The sequence below is a fragment of the Sceloporus occidentalis genome, unplaced genomic scaffold, assembly GCF_023333645.1.
Source record: "Sceloporus occidentalis isolate IW3139 unplaced genomic scaffold, rSceOcc1.0.p SCAF_167, whole genome shotgun sequence".
Taxonomy (NCBI): Eukaryota; Metazoa; Chordata; class Lepidosauria; order Squamata; family Phrynosomatidae; genus Sceloporus; species Sceloporus occidentalis.
In genome coordinates, this window is record NW_028317147.1 from 1881389 (window position 1) to 1906296 (window position 24908).

The 24908-nt window shown below is 40.8% G+C and overlaps 1 protein-coding gene across 2 annotated transcripts in view; it reads right to left on the bottom strand.

The window, feature by feature from the left end:
* The window catches only part of LOC149279413 (relaxin receptor 1-like), a 100431-nt gene extending 75757 nt beyond the window's left edge, over window positions 1–24674 (bottom strand). Inside the window, exon 1 of one of the 2 annotated variants that reach the window (XM_089501236.1) lies at window positions 24572–24674. In XM_089501236.1, coding sequence (XP_089357362.1) covers window positions 24572–24626 — 55 coding nt within the window. In that variant the 5' untranslated portion in view covers window positions 24627–24674. The remainder of the gene's footprint in view (window positions 1–24571) is intronic. The other variant, XM_089501237.1, reaches the window with a different exon arrangement.
* Window positions 24675–24908: the final 234 nt, after the last annotated feature.

Genomic DNA, 24908 nt, shown 5'->3' on the forward strand with positions numbered 1-24908 from the left:
TAAGAAGCATATTGGAATAAACTTTATCCTGATTAAGAAGATAATGTCAAGACAGTAATGTCATTTTTTCATATCACCAGATTAATGTACAGCTTGTAAAACATAGGTAATTACACATAGTACCATAATAACTGAAAGTGAATAGTGTTAATGTATCCTGTAAGAAGCCCACTCTCTGTTCCTGCTGATCCACATACCTTCCTCCCAAACCTAATGGAAAATTCTTGATATTGCTTTAAAATGTATTTCAAATTATTTTCGACAAAGCAGAAAAATACCCTTTTGAACAAACTAATCTCAAAACAATGTTTTGGCTGTGTGCTGGGGAAAGAAAACATAATGCTGCTTGTTTCAAGCGTTAACGAAAGACATGAAGATCCAGGTAGCCAAGGGCAAGATGTTTTGTGAACTTTTCTTTTGCATTGTCAGAACCTTGTCTGTTGGGCATGGCTTTAACAATACTTTTTATGTGAGTTCATACTCTTTTAATAGGTAGTAACAGAACTGTGGGGCACGAAGAGAATGAATAATCCATTTTATTTCCATACTTTATTTTTAAGCACATTTTCTTTCATTTGCATACACATTTTACCAGGCTCTAGAACGAGACGCTCGCATACCTAGTGTTCTGAGCATCTGAGGGAAATCATGGAAGGGAAAGAAGGAGAGGGGGAATTAGGTCTAAAAGACTGTACCTCCTAAAAATTTATATAGAAATGCTATAGTAAAGTCCAGGTATCAGACCTTTCCTGGAGGCATACAAGAGCATTATCCCTTCTCTTGATATAGGGTTGTATCAACCATCAACTATATCAAACATGTCCAGTTGTCCAGAAACATAGAAAATGGATATGTTTTTAGCTACTGTGGTAGAGAAGAAAAACCTGAAGCCCATCAGAAGCTAAATAATATATATCGATGCTTGTTAAGTGACTTAGCTAAAGGTTACTTTTCTGCTCATCCCATAACCACCGATGCAGATGATATGCAGGAACTTTCTTGATTGAAATCAAAATAGCAAGTAACTATAAAAAAGTTTGCCACCTTTTTAAACTTATACCAAAAACGTATCCAACCTGAGCATCGTATTTGTCTCCCGCATGTCTGATTTTGAAAGTGTTTAATGTGCTAAATTAAATGTTTTTCTCATTTTCATGCTATTTGTTCTGCTGATAAGAATGAGACATGTTAAACAAGATGTACAAACTTCTCAGCTTTGTTTCAGTCCAATAAAGCATTTAACATTCATCAGATTTTTCCAGCCAATCCCTGGGCTTTTATTTAGCATGCCTGCTAAGAATGTCTCCTTAATGAAATGTCCATGGCAGAAAAAGCAAATCTCATTATTAGACTTTTATCTTTAAAACAAGGGAGCACAGCAGCATACAAACCCATTTCCTTTGCCAAAAATCAATTTTGCTAAATTACAGGGATGTGGGACTACCAACAAATTCACAAACACTGAGATGATTGTTGTTCCTCTAAAGTAATGGACAGATTTTTTTCAAACTGATTTTTCATTACATAGTATTTTAGATTTTGTAATGAGTGAAAGTATGTTTAAAGTATCACACATAAAAATTTAGGTAATTATAATTATGAGGTAACGCTATTATTTTTTTAATGCTTTTAATTGCCACCTAGTTTATGCACTTTGGTCTATGTACAAATTATTTAAGCAAGGCTACCATGAGGGAGTACATAGTCGTTGCTACAGGGGGGCAATTTAGGACCTCCCAGCTGCAGGACCAGTTGGCACATTGCCATTGCATGGGACACAGGCATTCTAGGGCCCCCATTGTGAATCACATTGCTGCCAGCATTTTAATACTCTTACTGTCACAGAGATTTCCATTCATTTTAAAATGCTGCTAAATGTTGCTGCACTTGACATTAAAATATATACAAAAAAAATATTGTGCATAATATGAAAATAACAATACTTCGCCAAATTTCACTTCCTCAAATGTAAAAAAACTTACAAAATAAAGAATACATACTACATAGTATAACAAACATGTAATCTGGAGAAAACTTTTCATTTATAAAAGATATAATGCTCAGATACAACCTATCCAAAAATATGGTAAACTATATTCTAGATTGCAAGTTTATTTGAGCGGGGCCTTCTTCAACTTTTTGTTTCTGTATGTGCAAATTTTTGAGATACACTAATTGTTATGCCCTGTTTACCCACTGCCTAATATATTTTCACTATATTCAAAAATAATAATAATTTAGTCATCTGCAGGTTGAATTGAGGCAACGGGGGTATCAAATCTTCAATCAATGATAAACCAGCATCAACAACTTCTATTGGTTTCTTTCAGATATAAAGGATGTCATACATGTGGGACTTGTATGTTTGAAAATATCAAAGTAATAACATAGTTCAAATCATTTTATACCCAAGAAAAAATATTGTATTAGAGATTTTATTACATGTCAAACTGAAAATATAATATATTACTTTCACGCCCCTGTGGTTTTCAGTGAGTTGTACAAACAATCCGACCTTTATAAAAAATAACCCAATATTGTCACATGCTTTACAAGAAGTAGGTATAATATATAAAATATCTTTACACGGGGGGGTGCCGGCACTGGAGGTTGTCTAAGCGCATCGTGCGGACAGTCACCGGCTGCGGCGATGCGGGTAAACAGCCTCCGCTGCCGGCACGTCTGCACGATGTGCTTTAACAATCTCCCTTGCCGGGAATTCCCACGGGGGGAGTCCCGGCAAGGGAGATTGTTAAAGCACATTGTGCAGATGTCCCGGCAGCGGAGGTTGTTTACCCGCATCGCCGCAGCCGGTGACTGTCCGCACGATGTGTTTTACCTCTGCCCCCAAGACTCACCAGAGCAGACTCCCGGGTGTCTTGCGGGGCCGGCGGGGGACATCTACGCAATACGCGTATACAACTTCCGGTGCCGGCACATCCGCTGAGTGCCGGCACCGGAAGTTGTATACGCGTATTGCGTAGATGTCTCCCGCCGGCCCCGCAAGACACCCGGGAGTCTGCTCTGGTAAGTCGGGGGGGGGCAGAGTGGCAGCATATCTCGGGGGGGGAGGAGGAGGACAGTGGCAGCATATCTCGGGAGGGGGAGGGGGAGGAGGAGGACAGTGGCAGCATATCTCTTGGGGGGGAGGAGGACAGTGGCAGCATATCTCGGGGGGGAGGAGGAGGACAGTGGCAGCATATCTCGGGGGGGAGGAGGAGGACAGTGGCAGCATATCTCGGGGGGGGACAGTGGCAGCATATCTCGGGGGGGAGGACAGTGGCAGCATATCTCGGGGGGGGCAGTGGCAGCATATCTCGGGGGGGGAGCATGCTTTTTTGGTGCTTTTTTAAAGAAAAAGACTTTTTCTTTAAAAAAGCACCAAACTTTTAGGGTGCGGCCTATATACGGGGGCGGCCTATATCCGAGCCAATACGGTATATATATATATATATACACACATATACATACATATTCTTAAACTTTGACTTTCATTTTGTTAACATATTTTGTTTCACTGTTTGATGTTCTTGTTTTTTGTGGTATACAACTCCCTAATGGCAAAACCTACCTAAGTCGTAATACATTGGTGTGATTTTACTGCAGAAGCCCTATTAATGGAAAGGACTTTTGCCCATTGAATCCAATCTGCTGAAATATAATGATTTCAAACACCTAATTTCAAATACAGACCTTACATAATTAGAAGAAAGCTTTGAATGAAATTGTCAGTTTTTAATTTTCAATAGATGGTTTTACATTTTTTTCTAGGAACATTAGACTTGCCCTTTTAATGAAAATAAGTATATATAATTTGGCACTTCATTCAGTAGGAGAACCTCTGGATCTGGAATTAAAGGTGTTCAGTTGAAATTAGTTTCTTCTCATACTTGGAATCTCCAGAGAATGATATGTTCTGTCTGCTTAATATTTTGCCTAAGCTCTGGATTCCGCAGACAGAAACTGGGCAAACACTCACTTTTTTAATTAACATATTCATCCTTTAACATATTCTAAATGTAAAAGAAAAAAAACATATTGCTGCTACCCTTACTACAAAACAATAATTATTATAATTAACTAAAATAATCTACTGCAAAAAAGGGCTGAAAACATAAATACTATGGGTGAGCCTAGGGTTAGTGGCACCTGGGTGCAGTATTTCTTCAGCATCATCCCCCTGTAATTAAAACACATGCACATACCAACACACAAATTCACACTTAACACCAACTTCCTCTACCGCCATACACTTACACATACTATCTCCCTCCTCTCACTTCCACCACCAGCCCTAGGCTTAGCCTGATACTCTAGCACTAGACACTAACAGAGTCTAACATCCTAAGCGCATGCTCATAACCATTCTAAAACCAAACCACACACACATGCTAACACCAAATACTAACATAAACACTTAAACACCATACATTAACACATGCACACTCTACCGCCATACAGTAACACACACTCATGCTAACACCATACGCTTGCACACATGCTAATGCCATATACTTACACACTCACTCTCTCACAATCAATATACTTTGCATGGCTCCCCCTTCCTTTTCTTACCTAACACAGAGCCCTATCTTCACTGCACTCCCTGTCACACTGTTGCCCCCTACTTTCATTGGGTCATGTAACAAGACCCCACTGGGTGCATTGGTTGCTGGGTGCCTGGTTGCTGTACACTTGCCTTGGCTCCCACTTTGTACTCGGGTGTACTTGGTAGTTCTAGTGCTGTAATACACAGATGTAAAATAGTAAGCATTTATGCAAATGTTTCCCCAAATATTTATTTTACATATCTCTATGTACTTCTGGTTTCAATCTATGCTGTCACATACACTGATTATTATTATTATTAAACTAAACAGCAAAATGGCACTCAAGATTTATGGTATATTATCTTATTAATAAACTGGCAGCTACATTTTTGATATTCAAGGTACTGGCAATATTATAGCAGCTCCAGCTATTCCAATAACTGAGAGGATATTTTTGCAGATGCACAGGATCAATGATGTTTCATAGAAAAACATTTAGTTTTAAATCAAATGATCATCTTTGTAATTTGGCTAGCAGCCCACTGTATATTAGGTGAAGTAAAAAGTGAAATGTAGATTAATTTATTAATGAATGATAATTGTGTTATACCATTTTATAACATGTGTCACAGTAGTTCAAAATAATAATAATAATAATAATAATAATAATAATAATATTGTCATAATATTTTCAGCCTGCATGTATCCTGGAAGAAGTTAAGGCATATTTGTAGCATTTAAGAAAAAAGATTACTATACAAGGTATTTGCATTGTTAACAGTCTTTTGCAGTCAAGAAGGATTTTTTTTTCCTTCTAAGGGCAAAATACGAAAAAAAGATGAATTGGGTTTTGGCCTTCTTTTGGATCAAGCATAGGTAGAAAGATTGAACTTTAAGGATTATGTTACCATTTTACTGTGTTATTGAAACTAGTTCAGATAAAAGCCTACTTTATATGTTTTAAAGCAAAAATTTTATTTTTCTCAAGGTTACAATTCTATAAGCTAAATAACAGTGTAAAAGTATGCAATATATATTAAAACTTAGCCTTATGTGTATACCATGGGAGTGGTCATCTCAGTACCTGCATGATTTCCCCCCTTATCTTCTCCCTCCTATATTTAAGTCGCTGATTGCTGTTGATTGGTTCAGGCAGCCTTTGTAAGAAAACTTAGGGCAGGAAATGGATTAGACATGTGAGGTGTACTCCATACAACCACAGAGGTCAGAGTTCATAAAATCTAAATAGTTCCCTTGTTTAAGTTAAAGTGCCCTTCTTGAGCAGTAATCAGTGAAGTAAACAGAGTTTTCTGTAATCACGCTGTCCAGAGCCGGCCTTAGGTGTTCTGGCGCCCTGTGCGAACTGCTCCTCTGGCGCCCCCCCTCACTACCCCTCCTCTGCCCCTTCAAACTACCCCCCCTCTGCCCCTTCAAACTACCCCCATCTGTCCCTTCAAACTACCCCCCCTCTGTCCCTTCAAACTACCCCCCCCTGCCCCTTCAAACTACCCCCCCCTCTGCCCCTTCAAACTACCCCCCCCTCTGCCCCTTCAAACTACCCCCCCCCTCCCTACTTCTCCTTATCCTAACTTACCTTGAGGAGTCCTGCCGGCACCTCATGTTGAGCGCCGGAATAGTCCAGCGCTCAACATGAGATGCCGGCATCGCGACGGAGTCACAGAGAGTCAGGGGCGTCGAACGGTTGCTGAGAACTTCACGAGCAACCGCTCGGCGCCCCTGCCCGGGTCATAAATGAAAACATTGGGGTTTTTTTTGTTTGTTTTAACTTTATTTAACATCCTCCATGTTAAATAAAGTAAAAAAAAACTTTATTTAACATGGATTTTAAATAAAGTAAAAAAAACAACAAAAAACCCCCCCGATGTTTTAAGCTAGGTCCAGAGGGGGCGGCAGCGGACCCCACGGCGTCGTCGTCGAACCCCGTGTTGTCGTCGGGCGGCGTCGGCTGACCGGGAGGCGGAGCCCCCTGGAGTGTGGCGCCCTGTGCGGTCGCACAGGTCGCACACCCCAAAGGCCGGCCCTGACGCTGTCCACATCACCAGTAATTAGCATCAGTTCACAGCAGGAGGTCTGAACACACTATAGAGTTTTTTTTTCTTTTCTTTTAAACTGTCCCAATTTCCTTTTCTTTTCTTTTTTTAAACATGTTTGCATGATGCCGATCATTGTGAAAACATTTCCACAGTGTTTTTATATTTTATTTAACAGGTATGAATATAAATTATTTTATTTATGAGTATATGTATAATTTTTATTTCCGTCATTATGATTTCATTACTTAAAACAGGTGCAATTTGAGATGTTTCTCTTTGCAAAGCAGTTTATATTCATTTCATTGGGTCTAAAATCAAATCTCACTTACATTTCTAAGATATATCGTATTTGACACAATGTAGTGGAATAAATAAATGGGATATTGGGGGCAATCATTCAAATAGAGACAACATGCATGTTCCAGTAACATGAGTTTTAGAAAGAGAAAATATCCACTCTCAAAGTAAAGGCTTCACGTTCCTAGTAAGGAATTAAGACATAAATTATATAAGTTCAAGATTTTTAATTTTACCTTAGTAAAAAAGTAATTAGTGCATGTTCCTTTTAATAATTGCCCAATTAGTTGCAATTTTACAGATATCTTAATTCAACTTGATTTTCCCATAAAACACAAGACTAGTCTGGAACTGGTTCACCTACCCCTTGAAGTATGCACATAATTCTTAGGGATCACAGAAACCTTGAAGAAAACAAGCTCCTAATTTAACAATTGCACAATCATTGCTTTATTTGAATACTTGCCCATATAATAAAATAAAAAAATATACATTATTTCATATGTAGAGTAGTGGCAGAGTGGAATAAGCGTTAACATGAATGACCACACTTTGCACTAATATGTGAGCATGCAAGTGCAAGCAACTCCAGCCAACCTGAAACACCCCTGTCCCTGTCTAAAACAGACACAAATAATTAAGATACAAATAAAATTAATTAAAAGTAAAAAAATAAAAGCAAGTTTCATTTTTAATTACATAAAAATTAATGAAATTACGTTAAAATGCAACTGGGGTACCCAGGACCCCATATTAACCAAGGAGGTGGGGGGTGACAATTAGACTTGCGCATTCGTCTTCGGGCGAACATGTAAACGAGCACGAAGAGGCCGTTTTTTTGTTCGTGTCGAAGACGCGCCGAAGAGAATACAGTGCCGGCAAAACGTAGGAGAAGACGAAGACTCACAACCACGAATCGTCTTCGTTTTTGCCGCGCAGCCGCCAAAATTTCAAACAGGAGTGAGCTGATCCTCGTCTCTCCAATCAGCTCACTCTTGTGACGTCACGCTAAGGGTCTCGTCCAATGCCTGTGCTGCTGTTTTTGTAATTCTGAAAGCGCCTTTATAAGACCAGAGCTTGCCTGAGAGATCCATTCATTTTTCGCTGTGACTGCTTTGGCAACACTGCTGTGCTGCATCCGAGCGTTACAGAGAGATTGTTCTGTTCTGTGTGAGACTGGTAAGCCTCAGCCTGCCATTTCTCACAGTGTACTCTTCCTCACTTCAGTTCTACTGAATTAATAATATTTAATAATAATAATTTGATTAATTTAATCATTTTTTTATTTAATTTGTCATCAACTGTGTAGTGCTGTTGAGTTGACAGTGCACTCAGTGCCTCACTGGCACTGGGGTGCCCTTGCCCTGGGCTGGCACTAGTGCCTACTGCCTGTCCTGCTTAAATAAATTAAATAATAGAATTTATAAATAATTTAATAGAATATATTATTAATAATTTAATACATATAAAATTATATATATATTTGTCAGTTATATATACTATAGTTAGTATAGTATTAGTAATAGAATAGTATACTAGTGTTGAGTGTACTGTAGACATTCAAGACATCTACTAGTGTCTAATCTAAAATCAGTAATATTAATAATTAATAATTGAATACATTATAAAATTATATATATATTTGCCAGTTATATATACTATAGTTAGTAATAGTATACTAGTGTAGAGTGTACTGTAGACATTCAAGACATCTACTAGTGTCTATTCTAAAATCATTAATATCAATAATTCCATCATTCTTATCTTAATAGTTAATTAAATTTGCTATAAATATAATTAATAATTACTACTAGCTTATAGTTCAGCTAATCTTATTAGTACTGGTGCTGCAGCTCTATAGTTTGTGCTTTGTTTTAGCAACAGCAAGCGACCAAGTCAATTTTTCTTAATTAATAATATTTCATTTTATTTCATTTGTTTTGCTCACCTCAGTCCATCAGTGAAGTGAACTTGTTGGGCTAGTGAGTGCAGCCGCATAAGTGCTGTGTTCTTTTTTGATCAGCAAGCAAAATTAGGCAGTAGTAGTGCGGCTAGGCCCACAAGCTCTATGTTTTTTTACGGAAAGCCTAAAGCACCAGAAGCACGTTCAAAGTTAAAGGGTAGCACAACTAGTACTTCTACAAGCCCAGTGAGTAAAAAGAAGTGCCTTTTGCCCCAAGCAGCATATTCCCCATCCACGAGCAGCATGCAAGGTACCAAGCAGAGCCAAATTAGCAGCAAGACTCAGAGGGGTCCCAAACCAAAGCGATCTCATTCCTTTGTAGGGAAAACCACCACCACCACCCCCACCTCTACCGCCTCTACCACCACTAGTGCTGCGCCTACTGTTCCCACCGGTACCGCCACGCCATGTCCTCCTAGTACCTCTAGCAAGCCACCAAGTCCTTACAATATTTTTGTGAAGACAGTTAGAGAGAGGGCTACACATAGTGGAACTCCACCTAGCGAGGTAGCAGAGGAGCCTGAGACTGAGAGGCCAAGTGCAGAGTCTGTTCTTCCTGCTCGCACTACTACTAGTCACGAGTCTCACGACGATATCAGTCTTAGCTCCAGCCAAGCATAATTCCATTCGATCTGGCTATGAGCCAGAGGAAGTAGAGGAGATGAGTGGTCAGGAATCAGATTCCTCAGGGAGCAGTGTCCAAATGACTAGTGCAGGCAGCATAGCTGGTGGCCGTGGAAAAACCCCAACAGCTGCTTCTGAGCCAATAGCAGCAGCAGCAGCTAGTGCTGGCAGCCAGAGACCAAGACAGGTTGGAGCACTGCATGTCCAGCCCACCCTGGAACAATTTGTGGCATTCCAATCCAAAAGGTCAATGCTCAAACAGCAGGCCAATTAAGTAACGCGACTTATTGGTCAGTTCATTGCTGTTGGAGGGGCATCCTTCTCTATGATCGAAGGGGAGCCTTTCAAACAATTGATGGTGGCTGTGGCTCCACAATATACAGTTCCATATATACGTTCCACTTTTAGCAGGAACATTGTCCCCTCATTGTATCGGTCCTGTGTTGCAGCAGTGAAAGAGGAGCTTTCCAAGGCTGCTGGTCAGTCTGTTAATTTCACAACAGATTTGTGGAGTGCACCTAGTGGGCAGCATGCCTTTCTTTCTTTGACAGCATACTGGTGGCAGCCCGGTGTGCCCAAGGAAGCTGCTGCAGCAGGCTACCAATCATTCCTTCTCCATGCAGAAGTGATGGATGAAAAGCACACTTCCCAAAATATTCTGCATGCGATGAGGAAAATGTTTAGCCTTTGGGTGGGAGCAGAGGCAGGCACCAATGTTGAAGTTGGTTTTGTGGTAATTGACGGAGGTGCCAATATGGTGAAAGCGCTGCGAGATGGTCATATTGTTGGTGTGCGCTGTGCAGCCCACATCATCCATCTTGTAGTGAAGGCAGCAATGTCAGAAGGAACTAATGTGGCAGCAGTAGTTCTGTCCCGCTGCAGAAAGATCGCTGGGCACTTTCACCATAGTGTTAAGGCTAGCCAACTTTTGAGGGAAGAGCAAGAGAGGTCAGGTCTTCCCGTACACTGCCTACATCAGGATGTCAGTACACGGTGGAACTCCACGTTAGACATGCTGGAGAGGATTTTGGAGCAGCAGAGGGGAATCCATAATCTTGCCTCAGAGCACAATATTGGGATTACATCTCCATTGAATAGGGAGGATTGGACAGTGATGGCCCAGCTAGTGGCAGTCCTTAAACCATTCAGGGATGACACAGAAAATTTAAGCTCAAACACTGCCAGTCTGGCCCAGGTAATCCCAGTGTTCTCCCATCTAGGCAGCAAGATGGATGTGTTCCTTGAAAACCGTGAGGCTGTTCAAGGTGGCACTCTACATCCTGAAGTAGCAGCCATAGTCAGGAAGCTGAAGGATCTGCTAAAAGTACACTTTCGCAAACGCATGGAAGAGAGTCCCGAAATGATGCTGGCGTGCCTTTGCGTTCCAAGAATTAAGGGAAAGCTAGCTTTGAAATTCAATGTTCTCAGTAGCTACCGGGAGCAATTGGTCAACAAGGTGCGTGACTGGCAGCGTAAAATGGGAATGTTGTCCGAGGAGGGAGAGGTGCAGGAGGAGGAAGAGATTATGTGGTCTGCTACTCCTAGCAGCAGCATCAGCAGCAGTGCCACAAGCATCACAACAACACAGCTGAGTGGAGCAGCTGCGTTTCGGGAAGAGGCACTTGGGAGTATAGTTGGACCATCTGACAGAGCTAGCAGCAGAAAGGAGAGTAGTGCTGCTGAAATGGTCAAACTTTACCTCTGTGAAGTTCCTTCTGCACCTAATGTTGATCCTCTTCGCTACTGGGATGAAAAGAAGAGTGTGTGCACTCTCATGGGTTGCGCAGCAGCTTCTATCATGTCCGCCAACCACTGTTCAAAGTGAGCGTGTGTTTTCTATGACTGGAAACATACTGAGTCCACAGCGCTCACGCGTGGCACCTCATCTGATGGAGCAGATTGCCTTTCTTAAATTCAATCTGCCCAAGTTGGGTTACCCAGCTCTTAGCTTGGAAAGTTAATTTTTTTTTCTCTAATGTTTAAGGTAATTTCTCCCCCTGGTTGCACGTGTTTGTGGTGTGGCAACGTCTGCTACCTCCGCCGGTGTAGCCAATTTACGTTAGGTCCTAGTGTCTGAGTACTGGAAGTCCGCTCCCAAACGCCATGGACTGACAGACTTTGATGCTTTGCCCTGGGGTGAAACAGGTGAGCGGGTCGTCAATTGCCCACTCATTCAACTTTCCCAATGCTGCTGCTGCTGCTGGTTGTGGTGCCAGCGTCTCTTCTCTGCCAGTTCGCTTCCTGGCTAGTGTCATGCCTCAAATGTCCAAAATGTTCAAGGTAGTTTCTCCCCCTGGCTGCGTCTGTTTGCGGTGTGGCAACGCCTGCTACCTCCGCCGGTGTAGCCAATTTACGCTAGGGCCTTGTGTCTGAGCTCTGGAAGTCCGCTGCCAAACGTCTAGGATTGACAGTGTTTAGATGCTTTGCTCTGGGGTGAAACAGGTGAGCGGGTCGCCAATTGCCCACTCATTTGCCTTTCCCAATGCTGCTGCTGCTGGTGGTGGTGCCACCGTCTCTTCTCTGCCAGTTCCCTTCCTGGCTAGTGTCATGCCTCAAATGTCCCTAATGGTAAGGGTAGTTTCTCCCCCCTGGCTGCGTCTGTTTGTGGTGTGGCAATGCCTGCTACCTCCGCCGGTGTAGCCAGCTTACGCAAGGGCCTTGTGTCTGAGCTCTGGAAGTCCGCTCCCAAACGCCAAGGACTGACAGTGTTTAGATGCTTTGCTCTGGGGTGAAACAGGTGAGCGGGTCGCCAATTGCCCACTCATTCGCCTTTCCCAATGCTGCTGCTGCTAATAATCTTAAAAATAACCGTACATTAACCCTAAGCTATTTTTTAGTTCTTGTCCAACATTTTTCCATTCACATACCTGCCAACACACCCAACATTTTTGTGGACAGTCCTGCTTTTTTCCAGTCCTGTCCAGTAAAAGTTGGGTTGTTGCAAATGCCATTATAAATAGGTAGCAAATGTTAGGCATGTATTACAAGTGGTCCAAAATCAATTTAAAAATGTAAAATAATCCCTATTCTTTTATTAAACATCTATGGATGTGTGACTGTGTATGATAAAAATTAGGCCAAGTTCCTTGGAGCATTTGTCTAGGTCATTTTATGTACAGTACACCTCGGTACGTGTGTGCAACTATATTTGTCGTTTCGGCAGGGGGCTCGCCTGCCATCAACGAATGAGGTGCATTCTGCAGTTCTGCAATTCATTTGTTGATGCCAGACCAGCCCCCTTCCGGCGACCAATAGAGTCACACACACGTACCTTCACGGCGCGAACTCATCTGCTGCTGCTGCTGCTCCGATGTGTTCTTAACCCCGTATTAACCCCTGCTACGCATCCGGGAGGAAACGAAGATGAAACGAGCACGAAGAATGGCCACGAATATTCGCCCGAAAAGAAGACAGGAACAGGCGAATATTCGCGGAATACGAAGGTTTTTTTTTCTCTGAAGACGGGTACGAAGACGAACACGAAGAGCCCCCTGGTGCCCAAGTCTAGTGACAATGCACTTCGGTGTGTGGGTTAATAAAATAGCAATAAAAGTGGCAGTAAAGGCCTGACTATATCCCCTCCTCATCACTGTCTCCTGCTCGTGGTGATGAGGGCTTTAAAATTAAATGAAGCCAGTGGAAGCAAGGGATCCCATTCTGTGTGTCCCCTACAACAACCAGCCTGTTAACACTGAAATGGGGTTAATAATAAAATAAAAGACCACTGGGGACCAGTTCAGCTATATCCATTCCATTATTGGATCTGTAATTCAGGGAGGAAATATGAATTTCTTTCGCTTCTCAATAAAGTTGTAGACGAAAAAACGAAGGCTGTCTAGCCTGTATGCCGGAGGATCTCAAAAATGAGCCTCCCGATGATCGGGGGGAGAGAAAATAAGTAACTCAGAGAAGAAATCGGCCAATTTCTTCTCTGAATTACTTATTTTCTTCGTTTTTTCGTCTACAACTTTATTGAGAAGCGAGAGAACAATCAAAGAATACAAACGATACGCGATGACATCAAGGGAAAAGGTCAACACGGGACGACATACATGGAAACGGCTATAAAAGAGCAGATAGAGGGAACGGAACCACTTACGGATTATTGACTATTTTACCGATTGATCTCCTGAGGAACCCCAAGGGGCGAAACGCGTCGAAGGATCCAATTGGACTTTATCACATCCTACCTTTTGGTGGACTTTTATAACGCCTGCATATGTACTTCTGTGCATGAAAAATTGTGAGTGCATCCTTATTGGTACAATTGTATTTTACCTTGAGATATTGCACCATTTTTAGTTTGTTTTCTAGATTTTATACGAAGAACATTAAAGAATTTTACATATTCCATGCTGACGGATTTGAATCACCTTCTTTATTTGTGCAACATATCACTTTATCACTATATTGAACATACCATCTACACTATATTGTGTTGTTTCTTTTTCCCCTTATATGTACCTGCACCCCATACATTTTTGGTTCATTCAGGGAGGAAATCAGATTCTTTGAGTCTGTTTTTACGAATTAAAGCATCAACATTTTAAACAAAATGTATTACATAATTTCAGTACATAAGAATGGGAAGGAGTTAAATATTATGTTAACAGAAACAGCTGGTAAATATTGGTAATAGAGATATTATTTTACTGAAATATATATAATTTAAATATTAGGAATAGATATGGTGTGAATCTCTTTTTAGATTTTAGGTTTATAGCCAGGGTTATAGTTTTTCAATCTCTTGATCAGTTCATCTAGAGGGCCAGGAAAGTTATTTTTTTAAATGTTACTGGTTTAAATGGAAATTATATTATCTCAAATCATTACTAAGACTATAAGGAGAAATCAGATAATGTGAGAACGTTTATATATTCCCTATAACAGGGCCACATTTATTTTCACCGAACAGAGCATTGGTCATAAGGCATATTATTAACCAGACTTTTCTTACTCGTGTTACATTTTGGGACAAAGGCTCTTTTAACATTTTCAGTGTTGCTGTTTAGCTGTAATTTTCTTCTTTCTCATTTTGTGCATCCACACACATGATATATTGTTTTTTTTTTTCAGTACAAACATGACTTTCTTTAGATACCATTAGTTTTATCATATAATGTAATTTACTATAAAAATAATCATAAAATATGGGGATTGTTTGTTAAAAAATGACTTTTTTCTCATTTTTATTTGAAAAATCTTTCACATCTGCAAAAACTAATGAAAAAACCTGCTAAATATATTCTATTATTTGTCCTGAGTTTAGAAATACCCAAAGTTTTTATGTATATTTGAATTTTTTTGCAAGTTATTGGCAATAATAACAAGTAGCGTTTTTCTATTTCAAAACCATTTCCCCCCCAAATCTGGTAATTCTGCCCCATGTGCTAATTCGGGTATCTTCAAAGCTGGCCAATGCAATTTACCCCATCAAACCATATCTTTTTAAAAACTAGATACCTCAAGGTATTTTAAATGCTGGTTTATTACACCTTTCCATACACTTATTCTACCACCAGCCTTTGTCAAACTTTTTTTCACACACGTTGTACAGGTATGAATTTACCACTCCTTGTATATGTCACTGCCAAACACCCAATATGTGTTCAGCAACATCTCCCGAGCACAGTGATACCCCACATGCATGTGTTTATTGGGTTGTTCGGGGAATTTGGGAGGTGTGCATTTTTTTAAATTGGAATTTTGACATGTTAAAAATTCTGCCCACATATCCTATTTGGGATATCTTTGAACCCAGCCAATTCAATCTACCCTATCAAATCAAATATTTTTTGAAAAATATACACCCCTGGGAATTTCAAGTGCTGGTATTTAAGCTTTTTCCATGCACACATTTTACCACCAGCCTTTATTACAGTTTGCTGTTGTATTTTTTCCACACGCACTTTGCTTCAGGAGTAATTCAATTTACCCCATCAAATCAAATTAAAACTAGGCACCCTATGGGCATTTAAAAAGCCAATATATTTGGACTTTTTTGGTGACAGTGGAGAATTATTTTTACATTTTACAGATTTTTATTTATTTATTTTAAAATATTTTTTATGTTTTTATTTTACTAATCACATCGTCATTAGTGAGCTGGGCTCTATTGACCTGCATGGTTGAATGCTGTACCTGCATTTAACCTGTAGGGGGAGCTTGAGAGTTCTCAGGAGGGTCTGGATGTGAACTCATTGATCTGACAGTTAGCGCAGCCATCTTGTGAGTGGCGGCAATGCCATTCACTGATGGCGCTTGTGGTTGCTTATGTGAGGAGTGATAGAAGTGGCAGGATCTGGCGAGGGACTGAATATGATGGATGAATTAGAAGTTTGAGTTGAAGATGACGCTAAGTCATCTGGCCTGGTTAGTGGGAGAGATTGGCGTACTGAAACCAGACTGTAGGGGGTCAAGGAGGAAATTATAAGACAGGAAGTTAATTAAGCAATTGAAGGTGTGTACACAATTAAACAAGGTGCTCTGCAAGAGGTGGGACAGGCTAGGTGCCAGATTTAATATAAGGAACTGCATTCACTCAGTAGCCTAGTGTAGTCCTGTGATACATTTTTTTCATTGAGAGTTTTCTATCCTGATATTTGACCTCAGGCTTGCCTGACTACTCTCCTGGTTTGTAATTCTGCTCCTAATTGATCTTTTTGTGCACTGTAACTGGGCTGATGGGAGGGTCATGGGGGCCCAGGCACTAAGCCTGTACTGGGTCCCAAGATTTCTGATGGCGGAGGCTGACAGCTGCCAAAAACAACTCCTGATTGTCTCAAAGACGTCCAAAGACTGGAATTCGCTAGAATAAATAGAAGTCTTAATAATGTCAATGTGACATGTCAAATATAGTAACATAATAATAAGTAAATTATGATGCCATAATGTCACCAGGAAAGAATAACATATTGACAAGCATAATATAGCAAACCAACCAAAATAAACTTTACATTTATTAGGCAAACTGGGAATATACTTACTGTAGTGTTGCCTGTATTCGTAATTAGCGAATGAGCTGTGTCATAGTCCTGCCCAAGTCTGAACATACCCTTTTCATTATGACTCACACCCTGTGGTGTTTAACCAAATGTAAAAATCTAACAAAGGTTCGTCTACATTCAAAGGTATTTATTATAAGGTAACAACACATCAAACCCATTTATCTCATATACACACGCATAGCCAAACCCCACAGGACAACAACCCCCCTTTATCTCTCTCTCTATACATATAACAATTCCCTTCAACACAATTTGATCTCACCCACTGTTAAGCCTCCAGATCCGATAATAGCTTACTGCTGGGAGCAGACTCTTACCACATCCACCATGGAGGAAAAGGCAACACTGAGATCTATTGACAACTTGGAGAGGAGTCTGCTGCTCACTGAGCAAGCTCTCTCGCGGGTGAGGATAGCGGGATGGAGGTACAGGACAGTCAGGCAGCTAGCTGGGTTACAGTTAGAAGGCGGGGTAGAGGGAAAAGCGCCAGGGAGGCTAGTCCTGATCTAGCACACCCCAACAAGTTTGCCCGGTTGGCAGATGAGGGGGATGTTAGTTCAGAGTTAGCAGTACTGCAGCAAGTCACTGCCTCTGACCACCAGAGGGGTGTCTGCTCCAGTAAGGAGGGAAGGAGGAGCGCAGGGCAGGCCAGACAGGTGCTGGTAGTGTAGGACTCAATTATTAGGGGGACAGACAGGGCGATCTGTCACAAAGACCAGGATCGCCGAACAGTGTGTTGTCTGCCTGGCGCTCGAGTACGGCACATCGCGGATCGGGTTTACAGATTACTGGGAGGGGCTGGAGAAGACCCAGCAGTCATGGTGCACATTGGCACCAATGACAAAGTAAGAGGTAGGCGGAGTGTCCTTAAAAATTATTTCAGGGACTTAGGTAGCAAGCTTAAGGCAAGGACCTCCAAGGCAGTATTTTCTGAAATATTACCTGTACCACGTGCCAAACCAGAGAGGCAGCGGGAGATTAGGGAGCTAAACAAGTGGCTCAGAAGCTGGTGTAGGAAGGAGGGGTTTGGGTTCATGGAGAACTGGGCCGACTTCTCTGTCGGATACAGGCTCTACGGTAGGGACGGGCTGCACCTCAATGGGGAGGGTGCAGCTGTGCTCGGGGAGAAGATGGCCAGAAGGGTGGAGGAGTGTTTTAACTAGGGAAAGGGGGGAGGAAAACTACAATATAGAAGGGGAAGATAGTGTAGAAAGAGAGCTGGGGCTTATAAATGTACCTGGGGTGGAGAGGAGGGAGGGGTTAGAATAGTTAATAGGGATAGGCTTCATAGGAAAAAAAAACATACACCTCTAAATTGTATGCTTACTAATGCCAGAAGTCTGACCAATAAAACTGACGAACTGGAGTTAATAATGTCTGAAGAAAATTATGACATAGTGGGTATAACAGAGACATGGTTGGATGATAGCTATGACTGGGCGGTTAACATACAGGGGTATAGTCTATTCAGGAAGGATTGAAAAAAAACGAATAGGGGGAGGAGTTTGCCTTTATGTAAAGTCCAGCCTAAGGCCACACTGCGGGAGAAGATATGTGAGGGAAATGATAATGTGGAGTCATTATGGGTAGAAATATATGGAAAGAAAAATAATAAAATACTGATCGGGGTTTGCTATAAGCCACCAAATATAATGGAAGCAGCAGAAGATCAATTATTAAAGCAAATAAACAAGGCAGCAAAGCACAATGAGGTGGTTATTATGGGGGACTTTAACTATCCCGACATAAACTGGGAAACCGAGACCTGTGAATCCCATAAAGGAAACCGGTTTCTGACTATAAGTAAGGATAATTATCTGTCCCAAATGGTACAGGACCTGACCAGAGGGGGCGCCCTACTGGACTTAATATTAACCAACAGACCTGACAGAGTAACTAATGTGCAGGTCAGGGGGCATCTAGGAAATAGTGATCACAATATAATATATTATAGCTTGTCCTTCAATAAGGGAACTCTTAGAGGAGCCACAAGAACTATGAACTTTAGGAAGGCAAAGTTTGATCAACTAAGAGAAGCCCTTAACACTGTAAATTGGGAAAATGTCCTCAAAAACAAGAGTACAGACACTCAATGGGAGATTTTTAAGAATATCTTAAATTCTCACTGTGAAAGGTACATACCGTATGGGAATAAAAGTCAGGAACAAGAGAAAACCAATGTGGATAAATAAAAATGTAAAGGGGGCAATAAATGGCAAAAAAAAGGCATTTAAGCTACTAAAACAGGAAGGCAGTGAGGAAGCACTAAAAAGCTATCGGGAAAAAAATAAAATATGTAAAAATCAGATAAAAGCAGCAAAGTGGAGACAGAAAGACTCATTGCCAAAGAGAGTAAAACAAACCCCAAAATGTTCTTTAACTATATAAATAGTAAAAAGGTTAAAAATGAAAGCGTTGGCCCCTTAAAAAGTAATGAGGGAGACGTTATAGACGGAGATCAGGAAAAAGCTAATCTATTCAATATATTCTTCTCTGCTGTATTTACAGAGGAAAATGAAATGCCAGGTAATATACAGCAGGATGAGATAAATGCCCCAGTACATGTCGCCTGTCTAACCCAGGAAGAAGTGCAGTGCCGCCTAAAAAAAATCAAAATAGACAAATCACCAGGTCCAGATGGCATTCACCCCCGTGTTCTAAGGGAGTTAAGTAATGTAATAGACAGACCCCTATTTCTAATATTCAAGGACTCTATAGTGACAGGGTCTGTTCCCCAACACTGGCGCATAGCAAATGTTGTGCCAATATTCAAAAAGGGGACAAAAAGTGACCTGGGGAATTATAGGCCTGTTAGTTTAACTTCTGTTGTGTGTAAACTGTTTGAGGGTTTCCTAAGAGATGCTATTTTGGAGTATCTCAATGAATAAATGTATGACTCCATATCAGCATGGGTTTACAAGGGATCGGTCCTGTCAAACTAACCTGATCAGCTTTTATGAGGAGGTGAGCTCAAGACTGGATCGGGGTGAATCGCTGGATGTCGTATATCTTGATTTTTCCAAAGCATTTGATACGGTGCCACATAAAAGGCTGGTACATAAATTGAGAATGCTTGGGCTGGGGGAGAATGTGTGTATGTGGGTAAGTAACTGGCTCAGTTATAGGAAACAGAGGGTGGTTATTAATGGTACATACTCTGAGTGGATGACTGTTACTAGTGGGGTATCACAGGGGTCAGTTTTGGGTCCTATTCTTTTTAATATATTTATTAATGACCTTGTAGAGGGATTGTATAGTAAAGTATCAATCTTTGCAGACGATACTAAACTCTGTAACGTGGTTAACACAATAGAGGACAGCGCACGATTACAAATGGATCTGCATAGGTTGGAGGCTTGGGCTGGGATGTGGAAGATGAGGTTCAACACAGATAAATGTAAGGTTATGCACATGGGGAAGAAAAATCCAGGCTGGGAATATGTATTAAATGGGAAAACACTGGGGACGACTGACATGGAAAAGGACTTAGGAGTTTTAGTTAACAGTAAATTTACCTGTAGTGACCAGTGTCAGGCAGCTGCTGCTAAGGCAAATAAAATCATGGGGTGCATCAAAAGGGGCATAGATGCCCACGACAAAGAAATAATTCTACCACTGTACAAGGCACTAGTCACTGTACAAGGCACTACCACTGTACAAGGCACTACTGTGTACACTACTGGGCACCAGTGTACAAGAAAGATATAGTGGAGCTGGAGAGGGTTTCAAAGACGGGCAACCAGAGTAATAAGGGGAATGGGAGGACTACAGTACCCAGAAAGATTATCAGAATTAGGGTTATTTCGTTTGGAAAAAAGACGGCATAGGGGGGACTTAATAACTATGTATGAATATATAAGGGGGCAGTACAGAGATCACTCCCAGGACCTATTTATACCCAGGACTGTATCTATAACAAGGGGACATCCTCTACGGCTGGAGGAAAGAAGCACCAGCACAGACGGGGGTTCTTTACAGTAAGAGCGGTGAGAATATGGAACTCTCTGCCAGAGGAAGTGGTAATAGTAAACTCAATAAAAGAGTTCAAAAGGAGCCTGGACGTGTTTCTTGAAAAGAAAGCAATCATATTACAAGTTATGGATATTAGATTAATAGGGACAGAAAGTTGATCCAGGGATTTATTCTGTTTGCATATATTTAGTCGGGAAGGAATTTTCCCCCTGGTATGGGGCAATTGGCATCTGCTTCATAAGGGTCACAAGGGTCCCTACTGGATCAACACAGTAGGGACACAATATGTAAATAGGTTGAACTTGATGGACTTTGGTCTTTTTTCAACCTTATGAACTATGTTACTATGTTACTATGTTACTATGTAACTGAAGGAGTCCATGTGTGGCATTATATATATATACCCTTCATTTGCACATCCTGTTTCATCACTTCCTTTAGTGAACTGTGGGAGGGAAGGATTCTAAGAATGCCCACCTTAACCTGTTTCCTTTGTTTATGGGGACAAGTTAACACACACCCCACCTCAAGTCTGCCTATACCACATCAGAGAAAAATGGGGAGGCTCAAGTTTTTGGGACACCAAGTCTAAAGGATTGTTAAAACAAGGAATACAAATAATTATGCATACAGTACGCATATAATAAAATATGTATTATCGCATATCTGTTTTAAAGGAGAAAAATCAAATAACATTGATATTACTTTGTATGAAATATATGTTAAACATTTATAGATCTTTCACCTTTACCCTCCGAGAGGCTACTTTGACCACTGGGGCCCTAATCTGAATATGAGAGTGGCCACATCAACTTTTTTATACAGTACAAATACACGTTCACATGTTACTGGCCAGGCAGCTAGGATGCATAGTGAGAACCAACGTCTCCTTCAGAAACAATGCTTCCCTGGGTCTCCAGGTCATTCTCATCATTCTCCAGGGCAGGATAGCGTTGGTTAGTCATTTCCACTACCTGCCCAATTCTCCTCCCACTCCCAACCAATTTAATGCTATTTGGTGTAACTCCACCCTTGTCTGCACCTAGACCAACCCCTCACATGGCCTCAGAAGAGTCACGGCCTCAGAGGAGTAAGAGCTCTGGGTAGCCACCTCTGTGACGTTCCCTGAAATGCTCATGGGAGTGAACTACATATACCTGGGAACTTCGCAGGGTTGGCTGCCCAGACCTTCTGCCCTCTCCTGAGCTAGCCCCCAGTTATGTTTAAAGAAGGGCAGGAAATTGTCTAAATGCTGCTTCCCTGCCTGGAGATTGAAGTTAGCCTCATGGAGTCAAACCTTTACCACAATGCTTTGAGTAAAACTGGGCATGTTCCAAGTATGGAAATACTAGACATGTGCATTCAGATTCATACAAATTTCATCTTGCGCATCTTCTTAATCTTCTATCCAGGGGCGTATCTATCGTGTTTGGAACCTGGGGCGGATCCTGTATGTGGAACCCCCCCCACACACATTAAAACTGCATAGCTTCTGTCATTATATACTGGTGCAGACATTGACGGCGGTACAGCATAACTGTTATCATTATATACTGGCGCAGACATTGACGGTGGTAAAGCACAACTGCTATCATTATATAGAGGCAGACATTGACAGTGGTACAGGATAACTGTTTTCATTATATACTGAGGCAGACATTGACGGGGGGACAGCATAACTCTTCTCATTATATACCGAAGCAGACATTGACGTTGGTACAGCATAACACCTATCATTATATACTGAGGCAAACATTGACAGTGGTACAGCATAACGGTTATTATATACTGAGGCAGACATTGATGGGGGTACAGCATAACTGTTATCATTATATACTGAGGCACGTACTGATGGTGGTACTGTTCGTCTCTGGAGGGGTACCGGTGTGGTGGCACCCCCCTGATAAGCGGGTACACTACCTCTTCTCTCTTCTCTAGATAGAAGAGAAGAGAAGGGAGAAGATAAAAGATGAAGTAGAACAAGATGCAGAAGAATATTTGTTGCCCGAAAACGAATGGGCCACAAACAATCCAAAAAATGTGTCCAAATCGTTTTTGGCACGTTTGCACATGTCTAGAAAATACACAGTTTCATATAACAAGTACTATGATGCAATAAGTTATTTGTGCTATCCAGCAACACAAGCAATGTATGCAGTCACACTACTCAACACTATTGTAATCATGCAAAATCAAGCACATTCATGCATACAAACAAACATCCCACCTCCTGTCCGCGCTAACCTCACCGCTCCTGCATGAACCACGCACCACGCGAGCAGCCTCGCTTTCACCGCAGGGTCACATGATGTTATGTGACCCCAATAAGCTCCTGTCTTCCTGTTGTGGTTGAAAATAGTTTAGAAAGGGCCCTTTCTAAACAATTTTGAATTGTTTAGTTTAGTTATGCCAGATGCCTGACAATACAAAAAAATCCTGGTTCTTTCATGCATGGTAAGTTATCCAGGTTCTGAATAAGCATTTTTGCTTTTTTCAGACATACTTTCTTCTCACTCATGTCATAGGACTCTGATAACCCTGATATGCTAAGAACCATTTGTTGCATAGAGTCTGTTCATTCTCACTGCTTCAAAAAAGGTAATCCTTATCTTGTCCTTGGTCTAGTCTTATGTTTAAGACTGATCTCCCTACACCTTCACACAAGACTATTCGTATAGGCATTCTGGGGATATGGCTTTGATATGCCATATTGGTACACTACTGACCCTGATGTTGGCACCACCCCTATCATCGGAGACAACACCTGTTTACTTTGCAGATTCCACATAATAATGCTGTTTGAGCAGTTTTGTTGGACATGTAATGTCAATCAACCTCATATCTTCCCAATGCAGGTACAGATTCAGCAGCATTTGCATTACCAGTTTTCAGTACACTTCTGCATATAAATTCTTTTACTAAAAGTGATAACACTAATGTGAAGGATATGTTAAAATATTTTACAAATTGGTTTGCTGCTTCTTTAACAAGGATAATTGGATTTTGTGAAATCTTTATTTCTGAGTCAAATAAAAAGGCTTTTTGGTAAATGCAATGCTTTTTTCTCCTATCATTCATTTATTTTTCAGACTAAAAAATATGGCAGTAAATGATACGAGAAGAACAGAACATTTTGGATTGATATTGGGATCATATTCGTCTACCTGGCACATTATAAGGAAAATTTACAGCCATAGCTCATAATATGTAACAGGTTCTGGAAATAGTCAAAAAACTCAAACTTTTGACTTGCTCTATTCGCCTTGAAAGAAAAAGTTACTTGTTTTGTAACATAGTTTTCTCACATTTGACAAGCATTTGGCATATTGTTACTTGGACACTCGTAAATGATAAAATGTGCTCTTTTAAAGATAAGTCTGTTTATCAAAACTATCTTTCCCTAAATTTGGGAGTCTATTCCAAAAAAATAAAAGCTTGTATCTGGGTGCTGTACTTTGTAAACAATATAACTCTGGTTACCAGAAAACTGGATTTAGTCGTCTCTTCATAATGTATAGTAAGGTAGTCTGCCCTTTTGTCAGCAATGAATGTAGCTGAGAGTGAGTGTCAGCTACCCTTCAATACTGGTGAATGGCCAAACTTCAAACCATTCAGTAACTCTCCTTCAGTTGTGTCAATGCTGGAAACTCAAAACAAATGAAAAGAGTGTATCCAGGCCCAGATGAGATCACTGTTGACCTCCCTAGTTGGAAGCAAAGCCCACTCCTCATAAAAGAGAAAACAAATACTCAAAATCAGGGGACATTTTTTCTATTAAAAACAGCAACAGTATGGTGGGATGCAATTTCTTATTTCATTGCACCCACTGCAGTTACTCCCTGGACATCAGATACTAAACAGACACTCATAAAAGGATCACACTGAAAATAATGTATGAATTTGTCTTTAAAGCTTTAAATAAACATATATAACTTTGCTATGTCGAGATTAACACTCGGTGGCCTGCAGAGCTCTTTACTGTACCATAATTCAATAACTATCATTGTTTCTTCCTAATATGGTACTGAATATCTATTGCATTTTTTATACATTGTTGGCTTAACTGTGTCTTTAAAATAAATAACTTAAACGTGTTTGTCCTACCACAGTTGTCTTCATCTGCCTGGTTTCCACATTCATCCACACCATTACAGTGCATATACTGGGGAAGACACTTAGTGATGTTGCCACAAGGGAAGTATCCAAGAGGGCAGACAGGGTCTAACTGTTGACTTTCAGAAAAGGTAGATGCAACTGCTTGAAAAGAAAGATGAATATATAAATGTAAGGAATATCTGAAAATATATAGTATTATTATTTGACTGAACCATTAATAGTCATATAATTTATAATAATGAAAATGATGTATTTAGAACAGAAATAGAGGGCCAATTGCTGAAATGAACTGCAAGGGCAAAGAGCACTTAAGTTTCGTGCATGC